This window comes from Anser cygnoides, chromosome 1 (genome assembly GCF_040182565.1).
Source record: "Anser cygnoides isolate HZ-2024a breed goose chromosome 1, Taihu_goose_T2T_genome, whole genome shotgun sequence".
Taxonomy (NCBI): Eukaryota; Metazoa; Chordata; class Aves; order Anseriformes; family Anatidae; genus Anser; species Anser cygnoides.
Window position 1 is genome coordinate 139,848,855 of NC_089873.1, and position 26,124 is coordinate 139,874,978.

The 26,124-nt window shown below is 40.0% G+C and overlaps 1 protein-coding gene across 7 annotated transcripts in view; it reads left to right on the forward strand.

Annotated features, from left to right (window-relative positions):
* The window catches only part of CYFIP1 (cytoplasmic FMR1 interacting protein 1), a 73,538-nt gene that overhangs the window by 6,527 nt on the left and 40,887 nt on the right, over positions 1–26,124 (forward strand). For 4 of the 7 annotated variants that reach the window (XM_013180689.3, XM_048051194.2, XM_048051193.2 and 1 more), the window contains 20 exons: positions 7,779–7,902; positions 8,090–8,179; positions 9,581–9,658; positions 10,557–10,658; positions 11,935–12,116; positions 13,467–13,563; positions 13,696–13,824; positions 14,922–15,026; positions 15,219–15,310; positions 16,607–16,724; positions 17,366–17,488; positions 18,961–19,086; positions 19,418–19,584; positions 20,150–20,297; positions 22,157–22,310; positions 23,511–23,667; positions 24,266–24,362; positions 24,706–24,782; positions 24,875–24,983; positions 25,530–25,649. In XM_013180689.3, coding sequence (XP_013036143.1) covers positions 7,786–7,902; positions 8,090–8,179; positions 9,581–9,658; positions 10,557–10,658; positions 11,935–12,116; positions 13,467–13,563; positions 13,696–13,824; positions 14,922–15,026; positions 15,219–15,310; positions 16,607–16,724; positions 17,366–17,488; positions 18,961–19,086; positions 19,418–19,584; positions 20,150–20,297; positions 22,157–22,310; positions 23,511–23,667; positions 24,266–24,362; positions 24,706–24,782; positions 24,875–24,983; positions 25,530–25,649 — 2,388 coding nt within the window. In that variant the 5' untranslated portion in view covers positions 7,779–7,785. Of the gene's footprint in view, positions 1–2,903; positions 3,090–3,352; positions 3,451–7,778; positions 7,903–8,089; positions 8,180–9,580; positions 9,659–10,556; positions 10,659–11,934; positions 12,117–13,466; positions 13,564–13,695; positions 13,825–14,921; positions 15,027–15,218; positions 15,311–16,606; positions 16,725–17,365; positions 17,489–18,960; positions 19,087–19,417; positions 19,585–20,149; positions 20,298–21,700; positions 21,849–22,156; positions 22,311–23,510; positions 23,668–24,265; positions 24,363–24,705; positions 24,783–24,874; positions 24,984–25,529; positions 25,650–26,124 lie in introns of those variants that run through there. The other 3 variants (XM_013180686.3, XM_013180682.3, XM_048051191.2) reach the window with 3 other exon arrangements.

A 26,124-nucleotide genomic window follows, 5' to 3' on the forward strand; every position in this document is an offset into this window, starting at 1 on the left:
CGATGAGCAGAACCAGGTTCCCATTTTCGAAGCGTGTGGGTCACGCTGCGCTTGAGATTCACGCGTGGGGATAGGATCCGACCCTAGGTTTGATCATCAGGGTGCTGCGTCTCTCCCGCAGGGCTCCAGGATGCGTGGCAGTGCTCGCCGGGCTGCCCGCTGAAACACCCAGCAACTGTGAGCTGTCTGCTGCAGGTACTGCTGCTGTAGGGGCGGCGTGCGCCCAGCCACGCGCTGCTGCCGGCCCAGCGCAGAGATAAGCCTTCCCTTCGGCTGACTTGCTAGGCCGTGAGACCACGGTAGGAGGCTGGTAGCTCTGGAGGGGGGACGCCTGCAATTCCTCCACAAGCGTGACTGATTCTCAGCTGCCTGCTGCTGCGTGTGTCAGCCAGCAGCCGCTTCGTCTCGCTGACCGCGGTGTTGGCAGCGGCGTCCTCCTGACCTTGGTGGTGCCGTGGCGGGGGGGGAGGGAGGGAGGGACGGTCCTGACTCACGGCAGCGTGGGTTTTGGGTTCCACGCGCGTGGCGCAGCGGCTGCTTCCCCGAGCATCCGGCACCGCACCGAGTTCGGTGTCGGTGGGGCTGAGGATGCTGTCGCTGAGCACCTGGACATTGCTTAAAGAAAGGGGAGTTCAGTGGTGTAAATAACAAAGTTATGAGGTATTTACCTGCACGGGATAGCTGCAGGCTATCTTAATAAAGAAGGGTTTGCCCGCTTTTGCCTGGTTCCTCCTCTGCACCCTTGCAATGCCGGGGCAGGAAATGTGAGCCACCCCGCAAGAGTCTAATACTGAATTAACTGCGGCTGTTGTGGGACCGTTCCTCCGGGGTTTGCTGTGCTGCTGGCGGGGGATAATTGTCTTGTGTTTTTTTATTTTTTATTATTTTCCTTTTTACACTTCCTGAGCCTTTTTTATTCCAAATACAGACTTTATGAAAGCTTAACTGCGTGTCAGATCTGTTGCAGAAAGGACTGTCAGCTGCTGTTCGCTTCCTTCTGCCCCTTACTTTAATAAGGTGGGTCAGTAAATGAAGTGAAAGGACTTTTTCTTTGCTCCCTCAGCTTATGCAAAACTGTTGCTTAGGAACGAAGAGGAGCTCCAATCCTGAAAAAAACACCCCAAACCCACACTGCATTAATCCCCTTCGCAAAAAGGCAGATCCTGCCGTCAGAGCACTGAAAAAGAGCATTCAGACGGGACAGATCCAGCATATTGCTGTTCTCTAAAGCAGTTTAGTTATCAATTTGTTAAAATCACTTCTGCTCAGTCTGAATCGATAGATCCACAGTTGATCAGCTGCCAATTTTGAAACATAATTAAGTTAAAAGAAAACTAAAAGTAAAATTTTGAAAGAGATCTTGGAAGTTTGAAAGAAAAGTGAGGATCACAGTTGTTGCTGTACTGTTCTTGGAAGAGAAAATCAGTCCCTTTTGTTAGCTCTTGCCTTCATAAGGGCCTTTTGTGTTCGGTCTCATGGTTTAACTTGTTGGAACATTACGAGGAATATTGAATCAATTTATCTTCATAGAAAAATGATCCAATTGATTTTCTGCAAGCCAATAACATGCAAGAATGGCACAAGGGAACGGAAGAAATGAGAAAAATGTTGCGTTGCTATAGGGATAGAACTGAACACCGGCTGCCTAGAGCCAGCCTGTTCCTGTGGGAGTGTTGTCACTGATTCCTATGGAGTTTGCTGAGGTCCCAGTTCATTAGATCACTCGCTTGTCTTTTTAAGTTTATGCCTATTTTAATTTCTCTCCTACTGTGGATGGTCTGCTTGAATACCTTCGTGCCTCTTTTTTGGAGGATGTGCTTCTTTTCCCCTTCCTTAGCTGCTGCACTTAGAATTATCCGATTTTCATCATTGCATCCTGCCCTGTAAAGTAGGGTAAGCTTTTTTAAGCCTATTTTTAAAAATCAAAACAACTCATGCAAAGGTATTTCAATTCACAGATTGCACTGCAATCGTAATTTTCGGAATCCGTGCTAGGCTTAGTTTAAGACTCCTGGTTTAATTTGCAATTCAAAGATGCTTTTGGAGACTTAGGAAAGAAAAGAGCCAGTGTCAAAGGAAGTGCTGTTTAAAGTGCAGACAGACTTCCTCCTTGTTTTATTTTGAGCCTGGGAACATGCACAAGCACTTGGAGATGCAGTGCGTCTGTTCAAAAACAAAATGAAAAAATGTGTCCAGTGGACTGCAAAAAGGCACAGGGAATCCCCTCCCAGCACCTGCCTTCAGTCAGATATAACAGTGTTCTCGTCTGTGAAATCATAAAATTTTCTAGAGCTTGTGTAATCCAGCAGTTTTTTGATAAGTCATTTAAAGCCACCCTTATTTATCTCAGACTTTTGCATGATTCTTCAGTTTTTTTGGATAAGAAATATTTTTTTAAGGAAGTTTTTATTTATATCACTTCCTTTTTTAAATGCATTTGTGGATTTCACAGCTGTCAGGCTGTTTGAAGCATAACTGTATTTTTGATGGATTCATGCTTTTAAAAGTTCAAGCATGCTCAGAACTCACGGTTAAATGAAAATAAGTACTTTTCTTTCTTTTTTTTTTTTTTTGAGATAAGTCTTTAAGATACTGGTGTAGATACAGATGAGTCCCTGTGGTCTGACTTGTGTAGTTTGTAAAGCCATGCATGGTTGACAGAAATGGTGCAGTATTCAAGCAAAGATCCAGGCATGTTACTGCATCTGCAACAGTTCCTGGAGCTCATGGCTTCGATAGAAACCAGATGCCAGAAAGTGCACACAGGGAAGAGAGCAGCACGTCGACCTCTGGGTGCTCTGGCAACCTTGTTAAACTGGGAGGAAAAAACCTCAGGCAGAAGTGAAAAACAGATACGCTGCACCTCTTGCAGCTCTCTAGCGCAGCTGTCTCCCAGATGCCACGTGAAGCTGCAGATCAGCGAGTGCGTGCAAGCAGCCCGTCAGCGGGGTGGCTCGGTTTTGACCAGGCGTGGAGGTGGTGCTGAACCCCTGCTCGTCACACGTCCTGTGCTGCACACTCTGCTCCTACCTAACAGGCAACGATTTTTATCGAATACTTTTTGCGGAGAAGGGCTTTGTTCTTCATCTGTAAGTAGATCACCAAGCCCGGTTAGGAGGTTGAACTGTTCATGTTGACAGTCAGTGTCCTTGCAAAGTTCAGATGGATAGATCCTGAAGGCCATTAGAGGCTGTTCCTGGGGGAAGTCTTGCCCAAATGTTTTGTGGCAGAAGCTTAAAAGGAACTGCTTGGTAATTTCTGCGCTTACAAGGAGGTCTCAGGAAGCCTACAGTTACTTAAGTTCATTTGCTTTACCCTTCTTTTTCTTTTTTTTTTTTTTTTTTTAAGACTTAGTTGCCAGCTACAAGTTACATCCTCTGGATCTCGGGTGCTGTTGCTGACATGTTTAAGAGCTATCTCCTATCATCTACCAACGTTTTCCTGTTTTAGGTATTTATAGACTATTTGTGAGTTGTCGCTTATCTTCTGCTTGATAAATAGTTTGCCTTGCATAACTCTGTCACTGGGAGAAATCTTAAAAACTCAAAGGTGGTGTTTTTATGTGTTTTTTTTTTCCTGCCTCCTTAATTCCTTAGGATTTGGGTGGTTTTTTGTTTGTTTATTTTTAAAATTTTGAGCTTGAAAGTGGAATTGTATTACAGCAGTCTTCGTTTTTTTCATAGTGATTGTGGAGTTAATGCACTTTTCTCTACCCTCTGATTTCTCAGTCCTTACATTCTATTTTTTATTATTTTCTTCTGGTAACTTCTGATTTGTTGTTGCTGTTCAAAAGAAAGACACAGGAGGAAATTACGGGATTTATTTATTTATTTTTTATTCCAAATAGTTTGAAACTTCAGAAGGGCCTAAAGAGCAAGCTGAAAAGTGCATGCTGGGCATTTTCTGATATGCTTGGAATTAATCTTATGCAATTATGTTATTCTGTAGGGATGGAGATGTGGAACAGGCGTATTGATTGCTGTTAGGATCGACCTCATCTCTAAATATCAGAGCAATGTTGAGCAGGGCACTGTGTGCCATGCCACTGCATGACTGTGAACGATGTACAGAATGATGACACTTAAGATAGATCAGCAAACCTTTTGTCTGAATACGTTGCCGAATAATAAGCAAGTTCCTAAGTCAGATCAAAATGTAAATAATGCTAAAGGAGCTTCAAGGTCTGCTGCCTTTCCTGGTTTTGTTTGTCTTGTGGACAAATGTCATGGAGACAGCACAGTACGCTCTGTAGCATAAGCTTTTCTGGGCAGGTCAGGCCAATGCTTGTCTACTTCAGCAATGAAAGAGAAGAAGCATATCTTAATTAAAGCTAGTCAGTGACCTTGTGCTAGCATACACAAAGTTTCCCTAAAGAAAACCCTGTGATTGATGCCTCTTACCTTTGGACGTGATGGGACTTTGCACTGTAAGACTAAAGCTTTTCTGTACAGGAGACAGAGATTTTTAGTGTGCTGGGTTTGAAATCCAGAAAAAGAGGCTGGGAATCGGCCCAGACGCTGCTGTCTCAGTTAGGAAGCTGAGTGTGCTCATCAGACACCAACATCTAGCTAACCAGCATGTAGGTGCGTGGGAGTCCCTCTCCTGGAGGGAGGATGAAAGGTAATGAATGCTTGTTTGTTTTTATTAAGTTGTATACTTCTAGGAAAACGTGTTCCTGGAATGCATTTTGACTTTAGTGCTGTAATGCTGGGTTGTGATGCAAAGATCACAACAAGGGAAAGAAAAAAAAAAAAAGGATAACTTCAAAAGTAATTCATACATGTCTTCTACTTGAGAAAAACAATCCTGGAAAACCTCAGGTAGGTGCAAAGCTGAAAACACAGCATCACAGGAATGTAGTAAGAAAGTAAACCTCACACCTTGGGTAAATTGACTCGTATAACTATAATTATCAGAGTAACTATGGTGTTTTAATTTGTTCTCATTTAGGTAAACTCCTAATCAGACTGGCTTATGATTTTTTAAGGAGGTCTTTGAAGTTTCTTATGTTCTCTGCCAAAATGCTGGTGCTGCTGCCCGGTAATTTCACCTGTAACTTCACTCAGACTGAATGAGTCTCAAGGAAGCAAAACCATCCAGTTTCGTGTCTTGGGAATTTTAGCTTCCTTAATTTAATTTTCCTGATACTTGAGGGGGGGGAAGCCCAAACCTGTTTTTGCCAGCCATTCGTGTTTGTACATTATAAATAACTTTTGTCTTTTGGAGCTGGTTTTATTAACATCAGCAGGAAAAAAGGAAGTGGGGGGGAAGCAACGTTGAAGAAAATCTTTGCTGCCCGGGTCGTAGGGCTCATGCATCAGGAGCTTTTGCGGCCCTGGCCTTCTCGCTGCTCTCAGGCCTCTGCTGCTCGGTCCCAGGGGCTGAGGGCGAGCAGAGCCGGTCCCTCGCCACGTCTGCAGATGTGTCAGAGATGGGCAGGAAGGAGCTTCTTCCTCTTTCACGTCTTGCTAGATAATAGAATAAAAAAGCGGGGAACTGGTGCGCTGAAATGCTGGCTTGGCCAACCAAGCACCAGGCATGCGGATCAAAATTACCAAATGAGGCCGTGAGCGACCTTAAAACACGGCCTTTGTAACAGTCTGCACGCCATTAGTTACGTTCTCCTGGTTCCAGAAATGCTGAGTTATCTTTGTGAAATCATGCCGAAGGGCTTGGAAAAAATGCGCTGTCCTGTATTTCTTCTCACAGTCCAGGGGCAGCAGGAAGCCTTTGTTCCCCTGCCTCACACGTCCCGCCTGCTGAGAGGGGTTTCTCTAAAGTGTGCTGTTAAATAGGTGGTGGCAGTGTAAGTGAGAAGGGATTTGGGTTTTGCTTATATTTTGGTTAATATTTTAAATTTACTTTCCGGGTATTTATATTCTTGGCTCTCTTCTGTGCTGGGGAACTGGGATGTGTTTGAGGTGGAGGAACACGGAGTGGCTGAGGCTGTCAGGGCCCTCTGGAGGCCACCAGCCCCAAGCCCTGCCCCAGCAGGGCCACCCAGCGCAGGCTGCCCAGGCCCATCTCCAGGCGGCTTTTGGAGATCCCCAAGGAGGAGACCCCACAGCCTCTCTGGGCAGCCTGTGCCAGGGCTCCTCACCCGCACAGCACAGAAGTGCTCCTGGTGCTCAGAGGGAGCCTCCTGTTTGTGCCCAGGGCCTCTGGTCCCGGCACTGGGCACCACTGGAAGGAGCCTGGCTCCATCTTATTTGCACTGTCCCTTCAGGTGTTTGTAGGCACCGATGAGATCCCCGTGAGCCTCCTCCCCTCCAGGCTGAGCAGCCCCAGCTCTCTCAGCTTGCTCATAGGAGAGGGGCTCCAGCCCTTTGATCATCTTGGTGGCCCAGTGCTGGACTCTTTCCAGTACATCCTTGTCTCTCTTGTACTGGGGGACCCGGAACTGGACACAGTGCTCCAAACATCCTTACAAGTGCTGGTGAGGATGTATGGACTGAGTCAGAGCACCTTGTCACTTTTCTTCCATAAAGTGACAACTCCCCTTTATGTGGTTAAGTGGAGTAACTTTTAGCTTGAAATGGGGAACCCTTATTTCTCTATGGGTTTTGAGTATGGGTGGAGGAGGTTTTTGTAGCGGTTTGTGGCTGTTCACCTGTCCCATGCCGCAGCACGGAGGGAGCTGGGCAAGTGGGGATTTCTGCTCTGGTAGTGAGTCTGTGGGGAGGGGAAGTTTCAAGTTGGAAGGAGCCTCTCAGTTAAACTATTGCAGGTAAAGCGCGTTGGCTTTTATTTTAGCTAAGGCTTCATCTATAGATACTCAGAACAAAAATATTAAAATAACGTTTATTTGCGGTGCTCTGACTTCTTAGCAACTCTCATCCATTGCCTTCAGGCTAAAACTGTTAAAGAGTTCAACCTCCTCACTGGACTTGTGCCCGGACATGATTTTTTTTTTTTTGACATTTGTTTATTTATCAGAGGGAAGATGCCATGTTTTTTTACCTGCCTCTCATTGGGAATAACCATGGTGGATGTGAAGAAGCTCAAGCTGGGTGTGGGATGGTGTTGGGCAAGCGTCCCAGGGCAGCTCTGCCAGTGAGCACTCCTGTCAGTCCAGTCCTTCATCATTTTTCAGCAGGGATTGCAAACTGCATGATAAGGATGCTGCTTGTTTATTTATTTTAATGAAACCTCACGTGCTCGGGCTTGAAGCAAAGCTGGAGCGGTGGTTTCAAGAAGCAAAAGGCCTGCAGATCTTTCCGATGGTAGCTGTTTGAATTTGCTGGCAAGCTCTCTCCATCTGTGGTTTGTTGGTTTTGCCGCTACAGCTTCGGATACCGGTTGGTCTCTGAGGGCAGGTAGCTTATCTGTTCTGAGCGTTTCCTTCCTTTTGCTTTGGTTTTTGTTTTTGCTTTTTTTTGGTGGTGGTGGTTTGTTTGTTTATTTACAGCTTCAGGTTGTCGTCACATGGCCTTACGGTTAGATTTGAGGGCAGTACTTCTGTTTTGTGCATTCGAGGTCATTTTTTCCTCTGTTTTTGCTGCATTTCTGGTGTGCAGCAGTGGGGAAGGAGAAACATTTCTCGAATCATAAAAGTAAGGAGGAGGTTGTCAGTCCTAAAAGTCTTTTCTAAACTTGCATGCTAAAACTGAGTTCCAGTTTTACTATTTCCCTTCCATTATGGTGTCTAGTACATGTCTTTATTCATGGGAAACTGCGTATTTCCCCCAACAGTAGGAGTTCACAGAGCTTTTCTACATGTACATGCATGTATACACACACATACACACATATATATATTGTTTTGTTTTAAACCACAGGTGCAAAATGACTGCTCAAGTAACACTGGAGGATGCCTTGTCCAATGTGGATCTCTTGGAAGAGTTACCATTGCCGGATCAGCAACCATGTATTGAACCCCCACCATCATCTCTGCTTTACCAGGTCTGTGGTCATTTTAGGAAAAAGTATTTTTGCAGATCTTTTGCATGAGTGTACGCTATTAAAAAGCAAACAAATGAACAAAACAACAGCAATCGAAAAAAAAACAAAACACAAACATGTTTGTATTTACAATATATATAAATTCTTTTCTCCACCAAGGGTTTGATTCTATCTTTTTTCTCTGCAGCCAAACTTCAACACTAACTTTGAGGACAGAAATGCATTTGTCACTGGTATTGCAAGATATATTGAGCAAGCTACAGTCCACTCTAGCATGGTAAGTAGTTGTTCAGATACGTACTTTCTCTTTTACCTGGAATAAAAGGAGAAGAACATTTCCTCTTGCGTTTCGTTATTGTGGTCACAGAAAATGAATCCAGGTTACCTACAACGCTTTGAGGAGGCAATAAGATGAAAAAGCATGTGGCATTTCTTTTTGTACATGTACTTCTTGATAATTTTAGAATTTACTTTTTTCTTGATCAACCAACGTTGATCAAAAGTTTCTTGCTTTCTCTGTGCATTTTCCCAGTATTCTGAGGCGAGTTAGTTGTGTTTGCAGCTTTCTGTTGTAACTTAAATGAAAAATTAAAAATTTCCATCCTCCCAAATTTCTTCTGCTTCTCTGTCGGGTTAGTGGTGTTGAAGGGTTTTTGTTGGCTTCTTCACTCTAGAGTGTATATGTTAGCGGTTTATTGGCGTGTTTTTGGATAAGGTCTTTGTGGTGAGTGTATATGTTAGTGGTTTATTGGCACGCTTTTGTATAAGTTCTTCTGTGGTTTTTAACAGTTCCACAACAGAAGATAAGCCTTCATACTAGTAATGCCATCTCTGCTGACAGTATTGCTATTGTGGGATACAAAAGAACTTACAGGTTGCAAACACTTGTCTGTACTGAACTTTCAGTTGTTTCATGCACTTTTGAAAAATGAGGAATAATATGTCTTGTAGTTCTAGAAGCTAGTTCACAAACTGTGGAATGGATATGTTAAGCACCTGATTACATGCTACTGAAAACTATGTGAATTTACACCAGTCTACCTTTAAAATTATCTGGTGACTCCTTACCCGTCTTTTGATTGTGTGCATGTTGTCAGTCCTCTTCCTGGACATGTAAATTAAGATACTGCTTTGCATGTTCTGATTCTTCCATCCTTGAACATTCTACCTGCAGTCCCCAGCTTTTATTTATAGATCATAGTGTCTTTAGTTTTGGGAAGAACAAAGCCAAAGATAATTTGATCTGGGGAGATTCTTATCAGTAAGTAGGTGCAATTGCTGCAGTTGTCAACTAGTGATCTCATAGGTGTTTGCTGGCTGAAGTGGTACGAAGATTTTCTCAGAATTAGGTTGGATGGTAAAACGTGACTGAGAATAGATGGAATTTTTCTATCTGTTGGATTATAGGCAAGCTGGGTTTCTATAACTGATTAATTCAAATATGTTTATTTCAGTGGTACAGACAGCTCTGATGCATGTAATGTGCCAGCTGCACCTATTTATTATGGTCATGCTATTTTACATACAGGTAGTATGACATATTCAGTTTGTAATATACATGTGTTTGTACATACACATTCCGATAAGAGAAATAGGTTTGTTTGGAACAATGGCAGACAAGTGGATTTAACCCTTTTGTTTTACAATGCCTAATTATTACTGAATGTCTTTCTTACAGAATGAAATGTTAGAAGAGGGTCAGGAATATGCTGTAATGTTATACACCTGGAGAAGCTGCTCAAGAGCCATTCCACAGGTAAAGGATCAAAACTGAACTGTCATGCAGGATGTGAACTTCTTTCTTGTTTTGAATACATTTTTTTTTTAAACAAGCTCTGAAATTTATGGTGTTCCTGAATTCAGACTCCTGAATTAGCAAGCTTGGCATGCCATAGCGTAGTGTCTTTTATCACTTGGGAACCAGTTAGCCTTTTTTTTTTTTTCTCAAATATTTAAATTCAGAACAGGTTAAACATGTGATATGGCAAGTAATAATTAACATTTAGGTTATGCATTTAGGTTTGTAGATATCCTAGGCAGTCATTTTCTAAATCTCAACTATGCAGTGTTTCCTTGATCTGTATATGAAAACAAACCCCTGTGAATAGATGACAAGTCTATAGGCAGCCTCAGGTATCTGGGAATGGTTGTGCAAGCATGGAGTGGGAAGAATGTTAAGATACATCAGAAGACTGAACAAAATTATAACCTCGAGTTGACAACAGCATGCTTTTTAAGGAATGTGTAATGCAATTATTTTTGCACTGAAATGCAAGGTTTATTCCATAGTTTAAATATTTAGAGTGGAAATCAAGTAATCTGATTTATCTTCTAGTTCTGGCCCTATTTTAGTGCATGACTTTGAGCAAATGGCTTAATAATGTGGAAAGAATATTGTTCTTACCATACAGAAGTGTTTGAAAACTAAATTATTTGCTGTGAGGTATTAGAAAAATCTTAATTCCTTTTTTTTTTTTTAAACATGCACTGTATCTTAGAGAACAATCATAGAATTACCAAACCAAGCAATTTATGCCTTAAATTTGTATCTTCAGAATGATAATATATTTTCCGAAGTTGTTGTTTGGATTCTTAGTTTGTGAGGCTTTGTCAGGGAAAGCTGTAAGTGTAACGATCTCTTTAATTTTCTTCAGGTCAAGTGCAACGAACAGCCTAACAGAGTAGAAATTTATGAGAAAACAGTGGAAGTTCTGGAACCAGAAGTCACAAAACTGATGAATTTTATGTATTTTCAGGTAAAAGGAATGGAAACAAAGTTTGTTAGTAAGCTTCTATGTTTATATTCCTGTTTGGTATGGTTAATAGTATGTGCTCAGATACTCAACCTAATCATTATACTTTTTGGAGAAAAAAAAGTCTCATAGAAGGATAGCATTTCTAACACCTGTCTTAAAAACTTCAGGCAATCCTGAAGGCATAAGACCTTCAGCATAAAATAGAAGGTAATTGCTTGTGGTCCCTGCCCAGCACATGCTGACAGCTCTGGCACTTTAGGAGGAAAGGAAATAGAAACGTAATACACTTCACATGTATCCGTGAGAGTGTTGCAGCACAGGAATCATTTGTTGGAGAGCAAGGGATCCACAAGTCTGGGCATCATAGCAGCTGGTACAACTTTGCTACAGAAATTTGTAGTAGAGGCAAGCTAACCCAGTTTTTCTGACCTGTCAGCTACGCAAACTAAACATGGACTGGAGGACAGCCATCTGTCTTGCTTTCTCCTCCCGTGCTGGCAGCTTGCCGTTTTGTTCAATGGGCTGAGGATGTTTCCAGGCATTATTCTGAGGCAGCCGGAGCAGTTAGAGCCTGCAAGCCCCAGAGCATGTAGGAAGAGGAGAATGAATGCAGTGTGACATTTCCTGTCATCTTCCTGAACTGGTGGATCTTACTGACTACGAACAGTCTCCTTTCATTCAAGATCGTTGCCCTAAACTAAGAACAGATTCCTCTTTACATTTGAAGCTTTTGTATCTTCGTACTTTTAATCTCCATCTCAAACGGCCCTAGTGTGCACTTGGAAATAAGGCCTCAACCACGTGCAAGGATGTTTTTGCAAATTGGCATGTAGTACTGCTAATCACTGGTGTTTTTTTTTTTAAGAGAACATACCTATAATCTGCCTTTTAATGCGTATATGTTTCCTCACTAAAGAATATGAAATCATTTGTTTCAAAGGGATTTGAAAATTGTATGACTTCAGTTTGCAAAGAGTATTTCTCATTGTGCCGGGTATGTTCTGTGGCTAAAATCACTCGTGACACTTGTGCACACAGGTGGAACTGGAAAGCTTGTGCCTGGTGCCTTGTTGGCCTTGCATGCTTTTTTTCTACTTCAGTGGTGCTTTTCACTGGACCCTGTAGATGCACCAAAAGTGGTCTGTTGTGACAGTGAAAGAACCTGCATAGAGGGGAAGACAGACAGGTGTCAGATCTCCAGTTGTGTGATAAAACTTTTTCCTGGAAACATCATGGCTTTCACTCCCTGACTCCTCTTTTTTTTCCCCCCCGTTAGCGAAATGCAATTGAACGGTTTTGCGGGGAGGTGAGACGCTTGTGCCACGCAGAAAGGAGAAAAGACTTTGTCTCTGAAGCATATCTGATCACACTGGGCAAATTTATCAACATGTTTGCAGTTTTAGATGAGCTTAAAAACATGAAGTGCAGCGTGAAGAACGACCATTCGGCCTACAAGCGGTAAGCTGAATGTGCAGGACCAGGGTCTCTGCTGCTGGGAGGCAGACCTCCCACGAGATGGCAGCAGTTGCTCCTTTTTTGGACAGAATTCTCTTCAAACGTAGTCCCTTCACAGGTAAAACAGATAACCTTGAAAGCAGAGGTACGATGACTGCAGCTAAGCAGTTGAGTAAATCTCCTTTCTTTATGCTGTTCTTCAAGCAACAGAAGGTTCTTCTGTCTTTTAATGTAAAACTATGAAATGCTTCTATCTTGGTGAACACTGAATGCATTGAATATACGTTGCTCAATGCAGCTTTTGTTTTCAAGTTTCAGAGAAAACTGACTTTCTGGTCACTTGTGCTGCTCCTATTTTTGGCATCCAGTTTTGATATTTGTTAGCTGAGAGTTGTTCTGAAGACATCTCAGCATTGCTGTTAAGAGGTGGTGGCTGCGGGTGTAGCAGGAAGGGGAGGAGGGCAGAGTATCAGCAGCTGAGTGTTCTGCTGGGACAGCCAGATGATAGCAGTTAGCTTTTGTTGGACACAGTGGTCAGGGCAGCAGGGGAAGATAGTCTATCTTTATGCTGGCTCTAGCATCTGTGGTCTTTCATAAAGAAAAGCATTCAGACAAGTAGTTAATTTTATCTGTGTCGATCCACTTATGTGAGATTTATTTATTTACCCCTACCAGTAGGTGCCCTTTGTAGTTGTTGTGTCTGGAGACCTCTTAAACTTATTTGTTTTGCCTTTTTTTCTTTGGAGGCATGCTGTTGGAGGATAAATTCTGGTTTTGGAGGGCTGCATTTTCCTGGGTTGTTACGTGGCTTGGATCTGTAGAGTCATCGCCACCTGCATCGGTTGGGAAATTCACCAAATAGTTTTTAGTTTGGGTTGAACTGGGTCTTTTAACTAGGGTGCAGTGGGACTGATTGAAAAGCAGTTAATTCAGGATATATTGTATCTGTATATCTCTCATAGGGAACTTTCACCTTTCTTTTCAGCTGTTTTCTTAAAAAGCCTTCCCTCTTTTGTAAAAAAGCCTTCCCCTGTGCCAAGGCTCTTGGCACAGCTTTATAGAATCCATAGCCTGTGTTTGGTTAGTACAGTTTTATAAAGCTGTGGCAACAAAGTAGAGACCATGTCTCTCAGGTTCTCTTTCTGCTTGATTCAGGGGTTTGGAGGTGGGAGATGCACTGATGGTATTGCCATTATACTGACAGGTACAAGTTTGTTGACAACTTGCAGTTCCGCTGACTGTCTGGTAGATATGAAGATAAGCGTGTTTTAATTGAGAGGGGATAAATTTACTTACAAGCAGTGCCACTGAAGGAAAATACTGTTGGTTTTTTTTTTTCTTCTGTTTACAAAGAGCTGCTCAGTTCCTACGGAAAATGGCAGATCCTCAGTCCATCCAAGAATCCCAGAATCTCTCCATGTTCCTTGCTAACCACAACAAGATAACACAAGTAAGCTCAAATTATCTTTTTGCAAAATACTGAATGCTTTACAAAATCATTAAAATCCTTTTAGTTTGGTAGTAACCGTTGATCCTGTGGTAGTGTAACTCTTTGACTAATGCTTTCTTCTTTTTTTTCCAGTCTTTACAGCAGCAGTTGGAAGTGATTGTTGGCTATGAAGAACTGCTTGCAGATATTGTGAATTTATGTGTGGACTACTATGAAAACAAAATGTATCTAACACCCAGCGAGAAGCATATGCTTTTGAAAGTAGGTTTCTTTTCAGTACAAACTTAAAGAAAGATTGAAGCAGGATGTAAATGAATTCCTGTTGTTTTTTGCTTCCTTATGCCAGAACCAGATGAATTGAGTAATTCAGATGATTCCTGTTTTTTAATTCTCCGTTGTTTGTTTGTTTTTTAATATTACATGCTAAATATTTATGAAGTTTCTAATCCATTTTTGTTCATAAATTGAAGTTGACCCAACTGAATTGTAGCCTTGCTAGGAAACTAATTCTATGGAAGTGAGGTCAATATTACCAGTTGCGTGTACTGGCAGTGGAAGAAAAGGTATAGAGTGAAAATTGAGAATTTGTCTCGTGACAAATATTTTCAATCACTTTGGTGTTTAACTTCTAAAAAACTCAATTTATTGTGACCAAACTAAAGCACACAACTAGAACATTTGCATTCTGTCTGTAGAAATATCTGGCATCTTTCATATTTAGGCCTTTTGTTCAGTAAATGTGTGCTTTGAACACACTAAGTTTCTAATGCTCAGCTCTTGTAAATACTCAATTACAGGTTTATGTTAATGAATAATTTGGACAAAATATAAATAGTTGGTTTTTTTTGGATGTTTCTGAGCTCTTGTGCTTATAATTCAGAGAGATACTGAAGGCCATAAAAAGGAACAGCTCAGAGATGTTAGTCCTAAACTTCGGTTAGATATCTGTTTGCACATAAAGAATTTTAATAAAATGGAAGTGGAAAAAAAAATGTGTTAAAATAGCTGGACTCTTGAGGGTTTTTGGTTGGTTGTTTGGTTGTTTTTTTTTTTTTGCTAAGCCCTTTATAAATAAGAAACATCATTTAAGGATAATGAATCAGGCTATTAATGTTGGAACTATTAATATCATAAAAGAACTCTTCCCAATGTGTGCATTTTAATTTTGTTTTTGTATTTAAGTTTGTTTTTCCTGAGAAGGAAGCTTTAAAATATCTTCTATTTAAAGGGGAGTAGTTGTCTCTGGACTCTGTTTTTTGAACTTTTTTTTATTGATATGAAGAACAATGTTACTGTAGCAGGTTTTTACCTCTGAGGTCCTTATGCAGAGAGGTTTGTTTTTTTTTTTCCTTTTCCAGGTTATGGGCTTTGGATTGTACTTGATGGATGGAAGTGTCAGTAACATCTATAAGCTGGATGCAAAGAAAAGGATAAATTTAGCCAAGATAGACAAGTTCTTTAAGGTTGGTTAAGAGAAGCATTTCATAATGTGTAATTTTAAAGGTAACTGCTCTTGCATTTTAAATATGCACACAGTTTTATATAATTAAAAAAAAGATCACTTTGGACTTTAATGTGGGTAAATAACTGTTTCCTTTCACTAAGATTTGTGTTTAATCATTTATTCTGATTTTTTTTCTGTTCCCTGCGTACAGCAATTGCAGGTTGTCCCACTCTTTGGTGACATGCAGATTGAACTTGCAAGATACATTAAGACCAGTGCCCATTATGAGGAAAATAAATCCAGGTAAGGAGAAGAGGGAAATAAAGAAGGGAGTGTCTGGGCTGGGGATAGTCAGATCCCCGTAGGGTATATTTTTATAATCACCTGTTAGTCTGCGGTCATTACTCTAATAGGATTTTCACCTTGGTTTACTTTTTGTTTTGGATATTTCACTATTAATGTACTTCACATAGTGAATGCAACTGAAAGGACAGGTTATTTAATGACCTTTCTATGGTGGTGAACTCGTTCTTGCATCTGTGACGTTGCTTATCACCTGGGTTGGAGGAAATATATTTTATCTTACACTAATACAATTTTTATTTTTTCCTTTAAATATGAAACTTTCTTTAAAAGAAATGAAGGATTATACTAAGCAAGGTGAGCAGTGGTGCATGGGAAAATAGGCATGTATATATTGTATATGGAGCAGCAACTTAGCTTGTGTCCTTTTTTTTTTTTTTTTGCTAGGAGTGCAACACAGCAAAACAGCTGGAGAATGCAGCCAGTTTTTATAGAAATGGTTCCATGGTTTATAGTTACTGCTTTGTTTTTAGTGGGCGTTTCTGTGTTCCTCTGAGACCTTCCCTCTATGCAGTTATGTAAATTTAGAATGTAGTGCTTTGCATTTTAATTCCTGCAGAAAAAACATATAACCTGCATGTAATTGCTAAGAGAAAATCAAGAGTAGCGAGCCTACTGAGCTACTAAAAGTGTGAGGCTATTTAACATGACACTCTTGGTAGCATGTCTTTTGTGTCCCTCTTGATAACATGTTAATAGTATTTAATAATACATTTTTTTTTTACTTGGGAGCGTACTATAGGCTCTTCTTAGTTAAACATGAATAAAGTAAAATACTCCGATACATTCTAAATGTATCTCATGGCCTTTACTTGTCCCTCTGCCCTGCCTATCAGTCCTTTTCGGTCCTGTTCATAAGTGTATGCTCTTGAAGAGAAATGGTGGTTTGTATTTCACAGTAGCAGCCTTAAAAAGCAAACGAACAAACAAAAAAACCCACCACCACCTAATCACATGCAAGAACAAAACAAACAAAAAACAAACAATACCACCACAACAAACAAGCTTGGAAGAAGTGCTTTGAACCCAGAGAGGCAATCCATCACTAATTTGCCATGTGCAGGGTTGGAGGTAGAGGTGAGAGGAGAGGAAAGGCCTCAAATGGACGAGAAGGAGGATTTAAAAAAAAAAAAAAAAAAAAAAAAGCCACGTGTTTTGGTTCTTTCTTTTTAGTAGCCGTTGTACTTTTTATTGCCTAAACTGATTTAGGTGGTTTTTTTTTGTCTTCTGGAACAGATGGACATGCACGTCTTCCAGCAGCAGTCCTCAATACAATATATGTGAGCAGATGATCCAAATCAGAGAAGACCATATGCGTTTCATATCAGAACTGGCTCGTTACAGCAACAGTGAGGTGTGTGGGATTAGAGCTATTTGTGCAGATTTCACATCACTGATAAGCAGCTATTGTTAAATGTCTGAAGACAAGACTAGTAGCCTTCTTTGCATGATATTTGCACTACTAAAATTTAAAATGCTATCCTCTGATACATCATACAAACTGCAGTGTTCTTCTGCCTTTATATATATATATGTATATCCCAGAATTTTTTTCCACGTCTCTTTTGAAATAGGTTGTCAAGCTCTTACTCCAAATGTGTGCTCATAATGCTTTGAATAAAGTTAAAAGTTAAGAGATTAGATAAAAAGTAAAATGAAATGAACATGTGTATATACACACATATATGCATATTTAAAATACATTGTATGAGGTTCATATATTTATATATATATAAATAGAATTTGTGTGTTTGGTGTCATGAATTTGTCTGCAACAATGTGGTTAGGAGTACCAGTGGTTTCTATCCCTTGACCAGAACCTGTGAAATTTAACTAGGTAATTCTCTAGAAGAAAAATGTGATATTAATATATTGTATGCAGGTGTTGATACGTAACGCTGTTTTAATGCTTAAAAGAAATCCGTTTAGAATATTGACTACAGATGCTGGACACAGCACGTTCTAAAGTTTTTTGTTTGTTTAATAATATTCTAGGTGGTGACTGGTTCTGGTCGACAGGAAGCTCAAAAAACAGATGCGGAGTATCGGAAGCTCTTTGATCTCTCTCTCCAAGGCTTGCAGCTTCTCTCTCAATGGAGTGCACATGTCATGGAAGTGGTATGTTTTCTGGGGAATAAAAGCAGATTAGAAAATAGTCTGTTTGGAGAGCGTGGACAGGTTTTGCTTTAACAGAACAAAAAATATATCTTGTGTTTTGTTCCCTTACTTCCTCTTTGCTCTTCCTTTGCTTCTTTTCTCCTCCTGCTCCAAACCATGTTATCAGAGAAAGGCAGCAAATAAGTTCTCAAAGGCTAGGAGTAGTATTGCAGCTTTGAAGACCCAATAGCCTGTACAATCCCATATTCCGCATATAACTTCTTATATTTAATGAACAGGTGATCGATCACCTGTGAGCTTTGGCCAGATGCTTTTGTATTGCTTTTCACATATGTTTTGTAGACTGACTTCATTCATTTTTCCAAAACCTGCAGCAGAGCCTAACCTAGAAATGGTTGAAACAGGTGACATGTATGAGAGAAGCCAGACTTTCTCCTGTTCCGTTTCTGATGTCTGAGGGAGTATCAAGCACTGCATGAATCCAGTGGACATATCCAGAGACCCAGTTTTCTTTCTGTTCTGTATTTTTAACTGCCTCTTTTGAAAACCAGTAGATGAGTTGTACTTTTTCCGAATTTATCCTGTTCTTATTTCGATCACCAGTGTATTTTATGGTGAAAACCTTGTTCTCCCTTTGTCCTTCTTAAGAGATGTTCCTGTCATCTGTTTCTGGCCTCCGCAATTCCCAGACCCATTCCCTTTATTTCTGTCATTACAATTACTGTATTCAGACTTTCTCTTCACAGGACAATGTTCCTATCTTATTATAACTTTGTAGAAAATTTCTCTTTCTTACCTCTATTTTTATCTTCCCAGTTCCGGAACAAACTTTCCCTGACGACCACATCAGGGTTTTTCACCCCTTATTACTGCCTCTTTTAGGTTCATGCTTTTCTTTGTCTTTCTGTTATATATGGATTCCTTTAAGTACTTCTCATGTAAGTTCATCTTCTCCCTGTCCTCCTGCTGCCCATCTATTCTGACATAGATTCACTCAATATGCATCACGTTCAGATAAAAAGTTTCAGCAAATGTTTGTTGTCCAACTTAACCCTGTAAACTTAATGACCCCAAATTACTTCATTTAATAATTTCTCCAGTGTCATCTTAGAACACTCAGATTGCAGGGTGTGATGCTTTTCTTTGCCATAGGGGATTTTATGAAATTATTAATCCACTATAGTAGGTGAATTTGTATTACTGTGTAATCTAGCACTTGTGCAAAGATATCAACCAGGATCTATTATTTGTTGTGAGAAAAATTGTATTTGAATGTAACTAGAATTTTTCACCAGATGTACCCCGATGGATATTTATGCAGGTTTTGAGTATAATACCAAATATTTTTCAGATGTTCTTGAAAACACTGGAGTATTTATAAGTGTATTATTTGTGTTCAGATATGTTTTGTGTTTCTCAGGCCTTTTTTTCCCGTCTTTTTTTTTTTTCCTCTTCTGCCATATGAACTGCAGTATTCGTGGAAGCTCGTGCACCCAACTGACAAATATTCTAATAAAGATTGTCCTGACAACGCAGAGGAGTATGAAAGAGCAACGAGATACAATTATACTAGTGAGGAAAAGTTTGCTTTGGTTGAGGTAAGATAAATCTTTTTTACAGGGATTTTCCAAAGATTAATCCTATCCAAAGGAGAATATTCTCTGTAACATTTTCTATACCGAGTGGAAAAAAGACAGCATGCCCTGTGTTGACTCTGAAAGAGCATGTTTTTCTCTATTTGATACCTAGAAGGAGTGCAGGAAAACTAGCTTCTTCAGAGTGACTTTCTCATTTATTTTTTGAACGTATTAATTTCCCTTTTTTCCTGTTCTGTATTTAAAAAAAAAAAAAAAAGGCTTTTAAAACAAATTACAGACAAAATTTTCAAAAATAGTTTTTTTTGTTTGTTTTTTTTTTTTTTTTTTTCAGGTGATTGCTATGATCAAGGGTCTTCAGGTGCTGATGGGAAGGATGGAAAGTGTTTTCAATCACGCCATTCGCCATACCATTTATGCAGCTCTTCAGGACTTTGCCCAGGTCACACTCAGAGAGCCATTAAGACAAGCCATTAAAAAGAAGAAAAATGTCATTCAGAGGTAACATTCTTGTTTTCATCTCTTCCTGTATTCTTTTCCCCCAGGTCTTATTAAATTTAATGCAGATTGTCCAAGTGACAAATTTTGCCTCTTCTGTCTGTTTTTCCTTTGTAGTTAGCTTGGTTGAATATGTATCGTGAGTCTAAGAAATGAAAAGCCCAGAGTCATAAATGAATGGCTGTCACTATGACTAAGGTGCGAATCTTGGACATCTTGAGCTTCTTAGCTCTACCTCAGGATTTATTCTATTGCCTGTAGTTTATGTTTATTTTAAAGAAAGACTAATTTTATTTTGAAGAAAGGTGTTACTGTCTACCTTTCTTACAATTCCAGTGTTTCCTTGCGTCTCATGTTTCTCTGATATAAAGGAGGAGGGCTCTGAACTATTTGTTATGAGGAAAAAGTGTAGAATGATTATTATGTGGATCAGGCTTTCTTGTAATTGTTAGCAAAATCATTTCTGGTTCCTTGAAGTTATGCTGAGCTCCAGAATCCTAAAAAGTAAAATGTTCCCATCAATGCAGTTGGATGCGTGTGGGTCTGAAGTAGTGTGAATTGTGTTCAGTGTTTTGCAGGCCATCAGGAAGACCGTCTGTGACTGGGAAGCAGGTCATGAACCTTTCAATGACCCAGCTCTAAGAGGAGAAAAAGACCCCAAAAGTGGTTTTGATATTAAAGTCCCGAGGCGTGCAGTGGGACCCTCCAGTACTCAGGTATTTTCCCGTCTAATGGTTGTGATATCCATCAATGATTATTGCATGTCATGTATTCTCTCTGGCCTGAACTACTTAAAAAATGCAGGTTTCTTCTAAAATGTTCAAAATCTACTTTGATTAGATTTGTATTTGCAAAAATGATGTATACTTAAAATCCTCTTTCTGGGATGCTGTCACTTTTTATTCTGATGTGTGATTTTTCCAAGTGTTCCATCTCCGTAATTTGACTCACTTAGAAATGTTTTCTCATTGAGCTCCTAATGTTTAAGATAGTATTTTGGAAAGATTTGATTATTTCTTGACTGATTCCTTTTTAGACTCTCTTTGGTGTGGCTGGTGGATTTCTTTCAGTCAAATCCCATAAATTATTGTTTTAAATGATATTTAAAATTCAAATACTCTCACATATTTAAATTATGACAAGATCTCTCATCTTGTTCAGTAATGAATAATGAAACTGCTCCTTAGAATCTGTTTAATATTGTGCTGCTACTAAAACAACAGGTCATTCAAGTGTGTTTTCCGTGGTAGTCATCAAAATCCCATGCTTAGATGTTGGTTCTGTTACCTCCACGTAATCCCCCCTTTTTATTTTATTTATGAATTTGTTTGGAGAGCATATGGCCTCATATTCGTAATTCAACTGAGCAAATGAGGTACTGAGCGCTTTGGGTGCAAAACCGAAGGCAACTGTGATATGTAAATAAAATATTTTTGTGCCTAAAACCTGTGGGGAAGAGAACACACCTGGATAATGATCTTGGGTAATAAAAGGTTGCTTAAATTTTTTACTCAGGTGGGTTTAATGAAGATTTTGGGTTGAATTCTAATTTTCTAAACAAACAAACACAACCTTTTTTTTTTTTTTTTTAAATATCACCACCGGTGTGCTTCTCCTACGATTGGTATGTTTAAGGGCTTCGTTTCAGTGGCTGGAACAAGCCCTTTGGAGTACCCGTTTGTCGTCTTTCTCTGCTCCTAGGCTGGCACGTGTTTGTCTCGGCTGATGTGAGGAGGGCAGGTCAAATATATCAATTTTAGAAACCTCTTTCTCAGTCTCACACAGCTCTAAAATGGCTATTTATGAATTGGTGGTGCTTGGAAATCTTTGCGAAATGACTCGAGAAGCTAATGGCTTGAGGGCCTGGCTCTGCATCTTCTGAGAGGAATGGGAACTTTTCCCTTCTCCTTTGGGAGCACCGGGTGGCCGTGATCATTCCGAATGAGGAAACCTCTCTGTTTTAGAGCGTACTACCTTCCTTTGCATGCTTACTGTGCTGCTTTTCATTTTTAACGAACTAACACGTTTCCTCTGCTTCTGTTTTCCCTTCCTTATTTACCCGTGTGTTTTTATTAACGGATTCTCTCTCCCCTGCCTGCCCCTGTCTGTTGGTTTTTAGCTCTACATGGTTCGCACTATGACAGAGTCCTTAAACTCTGCCGAGCTGTTGAAGCAGCTCAAGTCTCTGGGACTGGAAAAGCTATTGCATGTGACACACAAGTTTCTGAGGCAGTCCTACATCTATCCGCCTCTTTTAAACTTTGGTGGTAAGACATTACTTATTACTTCTACTACTTTTGTGGTGATGTGAACTGTTCCACGGCAAACGGTCTGCTGCCCGATGCCAGCGGAGGCCCCTTGGCATGGGCAGGCATTTGTGCTGGTGCCTAGGCTAGCGCTGCGTCTCTTCCTCCTGCCTCGAGGGCTTTTACCCACACGGTGCCACAAAGTTTTCCATTTGAAGTGGAGCGGTCGCTTGCTGATAGTAATTCTCAGTGTTGCTCAACTAATGTGCCATGTGTATTTTCCTTTTTCCCCCCCCCTTCCACCACAATTGTTTCCTTTAATGATACAGCTTTACATGGTGAGAACTATGTTAGAGTCCCTCATTGCTGACAAAAGTGGTTCCAAGAAAACCTTGAGAAGTAGCCTTGAGGGACCCACCATATTGGACATAGAAAAATTCCACCGCGAGTCTTTCTTCTACACTCATTTGATAAATTTCAGTGGTAAGATATGTAGATGATCAGTGTCCAGCTTAGCATGTCCTAACACCTCTAACACGACCTGGAAAATGTTTCCGATTGCCTAAGCCAACTTACCTTTGGTTTATTTATCAAAAACCTCGGTCTGGCCAAACTTTTTCTGAGACGTGATACTCAATATTGTGGTGGGATTTTTATTTTGCCTTGTTATACATTTCATTAAAATGGGTCAAATTTCATACTGTTGCCTCCCTTTTATATTTTTATGTATGTATTCATATAAGCAAGGGACAGATAAGTCTATATGCAATGAAACTGTAAAAAGGAAGTAGCTTTTGTATTTTGTTTTGGGGGGGCTGATTTTTTTATTTTTAAATACAGAGCAAATGAGTTCTCTGTTGTGGTAAATTTGATGTCATTTCACTACTCTTACTATTCAGTTAATTGTAATCGGAAACATGCTGTCCTAAAGAATTCACCTACTGACATTGAATGTATTTAGTCTTTGTCATCACCATGCTGTGTTGTCTTTCATTTTTGTTTTGTTACTGGACTCCTTTACCCTCAAAGAAGGGGGAGCCTGTTTATTTCGATGATAATGCTCCTGGTATAGAGCACTTTGGTCTTTGGAAGATTTTAATGTAAAAAGTTAATTTCTGTTTTGGGTCCCAAGCCTTCTGCAAAAGAAGGCTTGTGCTGAGCGTTTACTGGAGATGTGGGAAAAAGCATATCTGTGTCCCCGACAGTGGCCTTAGAAACTTTTTATTTTAATCCCTTCTTCATGTGTCTGTATGTCATTTCCTGCCCATTAAATCAACAGGAATGTGTGGAGTGATTCAGTCCTCCAGAGGGATAGGTGGTCCTGATGGTTCCAGTACAATGTTGTCTCCTTTGCCTTCTACTTCTGTGCACAGCTGAGAGCAGCCCCTAAATGAGAAATTAAGCTAGAAACTCCCCTGTAATGGTGAACATAGTTTTTCCATTTAACTGGTAGTCTCATCCATGGTATCTTCTGTAATAAGGCACCTCTTTGGGGGCCAACATGGAGTTCAGAGCTATTTGAAAAAGTCACGGGCTTTACGTTTTGAATTGAGTTTACACATCTGGCCTGTGAATGATTCACGCTTGCTTTTTTTGTTTCACATTGCATCATCAGAATCACAGTTGTGTTGTTCTTGATGTACTTCTATAAGAAGTTTAATTCTGCCTTATTTATCCTGTAAGAAACCCTGCAGCAGTGCTGTGATTTGTCCCAGCTGTGGTTCAGGGAATTCTTCTTAGAACTGACCATGGGCAGAAGAATCCAGTTTCCCATTGAGATGTCCATGCCTTGGATTCTGACGGACCATATTTTGGAGACAAAAGAGGCATCAATGATGGAGTAAGACCTAATTGTGCTCTTCCACCAAACCATTTTTCATAACGATTGCCACTCTGTGTTATAATGTTACTGCTTTAATTGGTTTTGACAACTTTCTCAGTAACTGAGAAGGTATTCTAAACCTTCATACAGTTTTCTTCCTGCATTTGCTGACTTCCAGAATTTTCAGCTTTCTTTTCCAAGTGAATAATTGAAATCTTAAATCTTTCATATAAGTATCATTGCACCAGCTGCTGTTCTCTGGATGAGTTCTTCTTCTGGCTTATTTTGTAGTATGCCTCCTTATTTATAATCAACATCATTGATTACTTACTGAGTGTAATCCACAGTAGTAAGAGCACGGTTCCATTTAACTAAAACTATATCTGTGAAACAAGTTTCAAACTCTAAACAAATCTATACAAATTCTTAAACTAACAAAAGACTTTTTTAAAGGAGCAAGTGTGGTTTTTTTTTTGTGTTGGAGTTTATATAAAAAAAATGTTTTTATGACATGTAGATCACTATTGGCTGGATTACAATATGTTGATTTTACTGTCTTGAAGAACCGTGATCTCTGCAGACGTGTAACTTGTTTTCTTTGTTCTTTTTCACTCAGGTATGTTCTCTATTCTTTGGACCTTTATAATGACAGTGCTCATTATGCACTTACTAAATTTAAGAAGCAGTTCCTCTATGATGAGATTGAGGCAGAGGTAAAGCAACCTTACCTACTGGAGAGAAGTAGTCTGTACCTTACTGTGAAAACTATGTTAAAGGCTAAGACCTATTGTAAGAGATACAGAACAGATGGGGATAAGGAACAAACTGAGAAGACAGAGGATGGGTAACTGGTCTGGCGATATGTTGCAAGGAAACTTGTTGAACTGTGCAAAACCACTTGCGTTAATACTCAAAGCTGATGTCATCTCGTGTGCTAGGAAATTTAGAAATGCTTACTCTCTTAATGATGTTTGCTAAGCAGTGGGAAGTCTTGGATTAAGTTCCCCTCTTCTAGTTCTAAGTAGCCATAAATGCTCATATTTTTTCCCCCCTAAGGTAAACCTGTGTTTTGACCAATTTGTCTACAAGCTGGCAGACCAGATATTTGCGTACTACAAGGCAATGGCTGGCAGGTAGATATTCCAGCAGCAACAACTTTTATTCATGCATTTCTGCTCAGGTTTGTCGTCTACTGTACTTAAGCACTTCCTTCTTTTTTTAATAGCCTGCTTTTGGATAAACGATTACGTTCAGAATGCAAGAATCAGGGAGCAAGCATTCAGTTGCTACAATCCAACCGCTATGAGACACTGCTGAAACAAAGACACGTCCAAGTGAGTTAACTCATTTTCTGTTGTGTTTGCTTTGCTTGGTGATTTTCCAGTGGTATTGATTTATGTAGATATGTAAAACTACTTCTGTGCTTTATGTTCTGCCATCTAAGTGGCAGAACTGACCTTTGAGATCATTTTTTTCTGTTGTACGAAGGAGTAAATTAACAAAAATCTTAACAGGTCATGTTTTAATGTGAATGTCTGTTGCAGTTAAGCAAACACAAGCCCAATAGAAATGTCTTGTGTGGTAGCATTGTCTTCCTAATTATGTCTTTCACCAGTTTTGAATGCATTGTTGGCACAATGTCATGGAAGCAATAGGACGCTGATATAAATACCTAGATGTAGATGCAACAGGTGATTTTACTTGTATTTGTGAGAACTGAGATGTAAAGTAGATCCATCTACTTTATTTCTTTGTATTTGCAATGCAAGTTCTCCATTTAAAAGTCTATTACTCTGTGGAACCTCATAGTTCCTGTACATCTTGTCTTGTAATTTGACATTCCGTTCAAAGCTTAAGAGCATTTTTTTTTCTTCCTTTAGCTTCTCGGTAGGTCGATAGACCTGAACCGACTGATCACTCAGCGAATTTCAGCAGCTATGTACAGGTCAATGGAGCTGGCAATTGGTCGATTTGAAAGCGAGGATTTGACTTCCATTGTGGTGAGTGTTGTGCTGCAGTTTTGTCAGAGCATCAGCACTGCAGCTGGGTGTCTAGAATGCTACATATTTTTTATTTGAGCAATAGGTTTTGTTTGCACTGAGACTGATAGACATCTAGCCTTCCCCCCCGCTTTTTTTCTCCTCATTATAAATGTGTGTTTTTATTAATGATAGAAGCCAAAAACATTTTCTGAGGTTTTGCTGAAGTCCTCTGGATGTTCTCTCAGCGGATAGATGCACAGTTACTCCTGTAGGAAGAAGAGGCTGAATTATTAAGAGGCAAACTTGTTTTATTGCAAACCTTAGTTAAACGTGTATGTGGGAAAGAATTTAAGCAGCCTTATAAGAAAAATAACAAAACTGTTCACTCTGATGTTTTGTTTTCATTTTTCTGTAGGTGTGAAATCACATGGTGCTATGGTTGATGTTTGTCTTGTTTACTAAATCTGGATTGACAACCACCCCCACTAGAGAA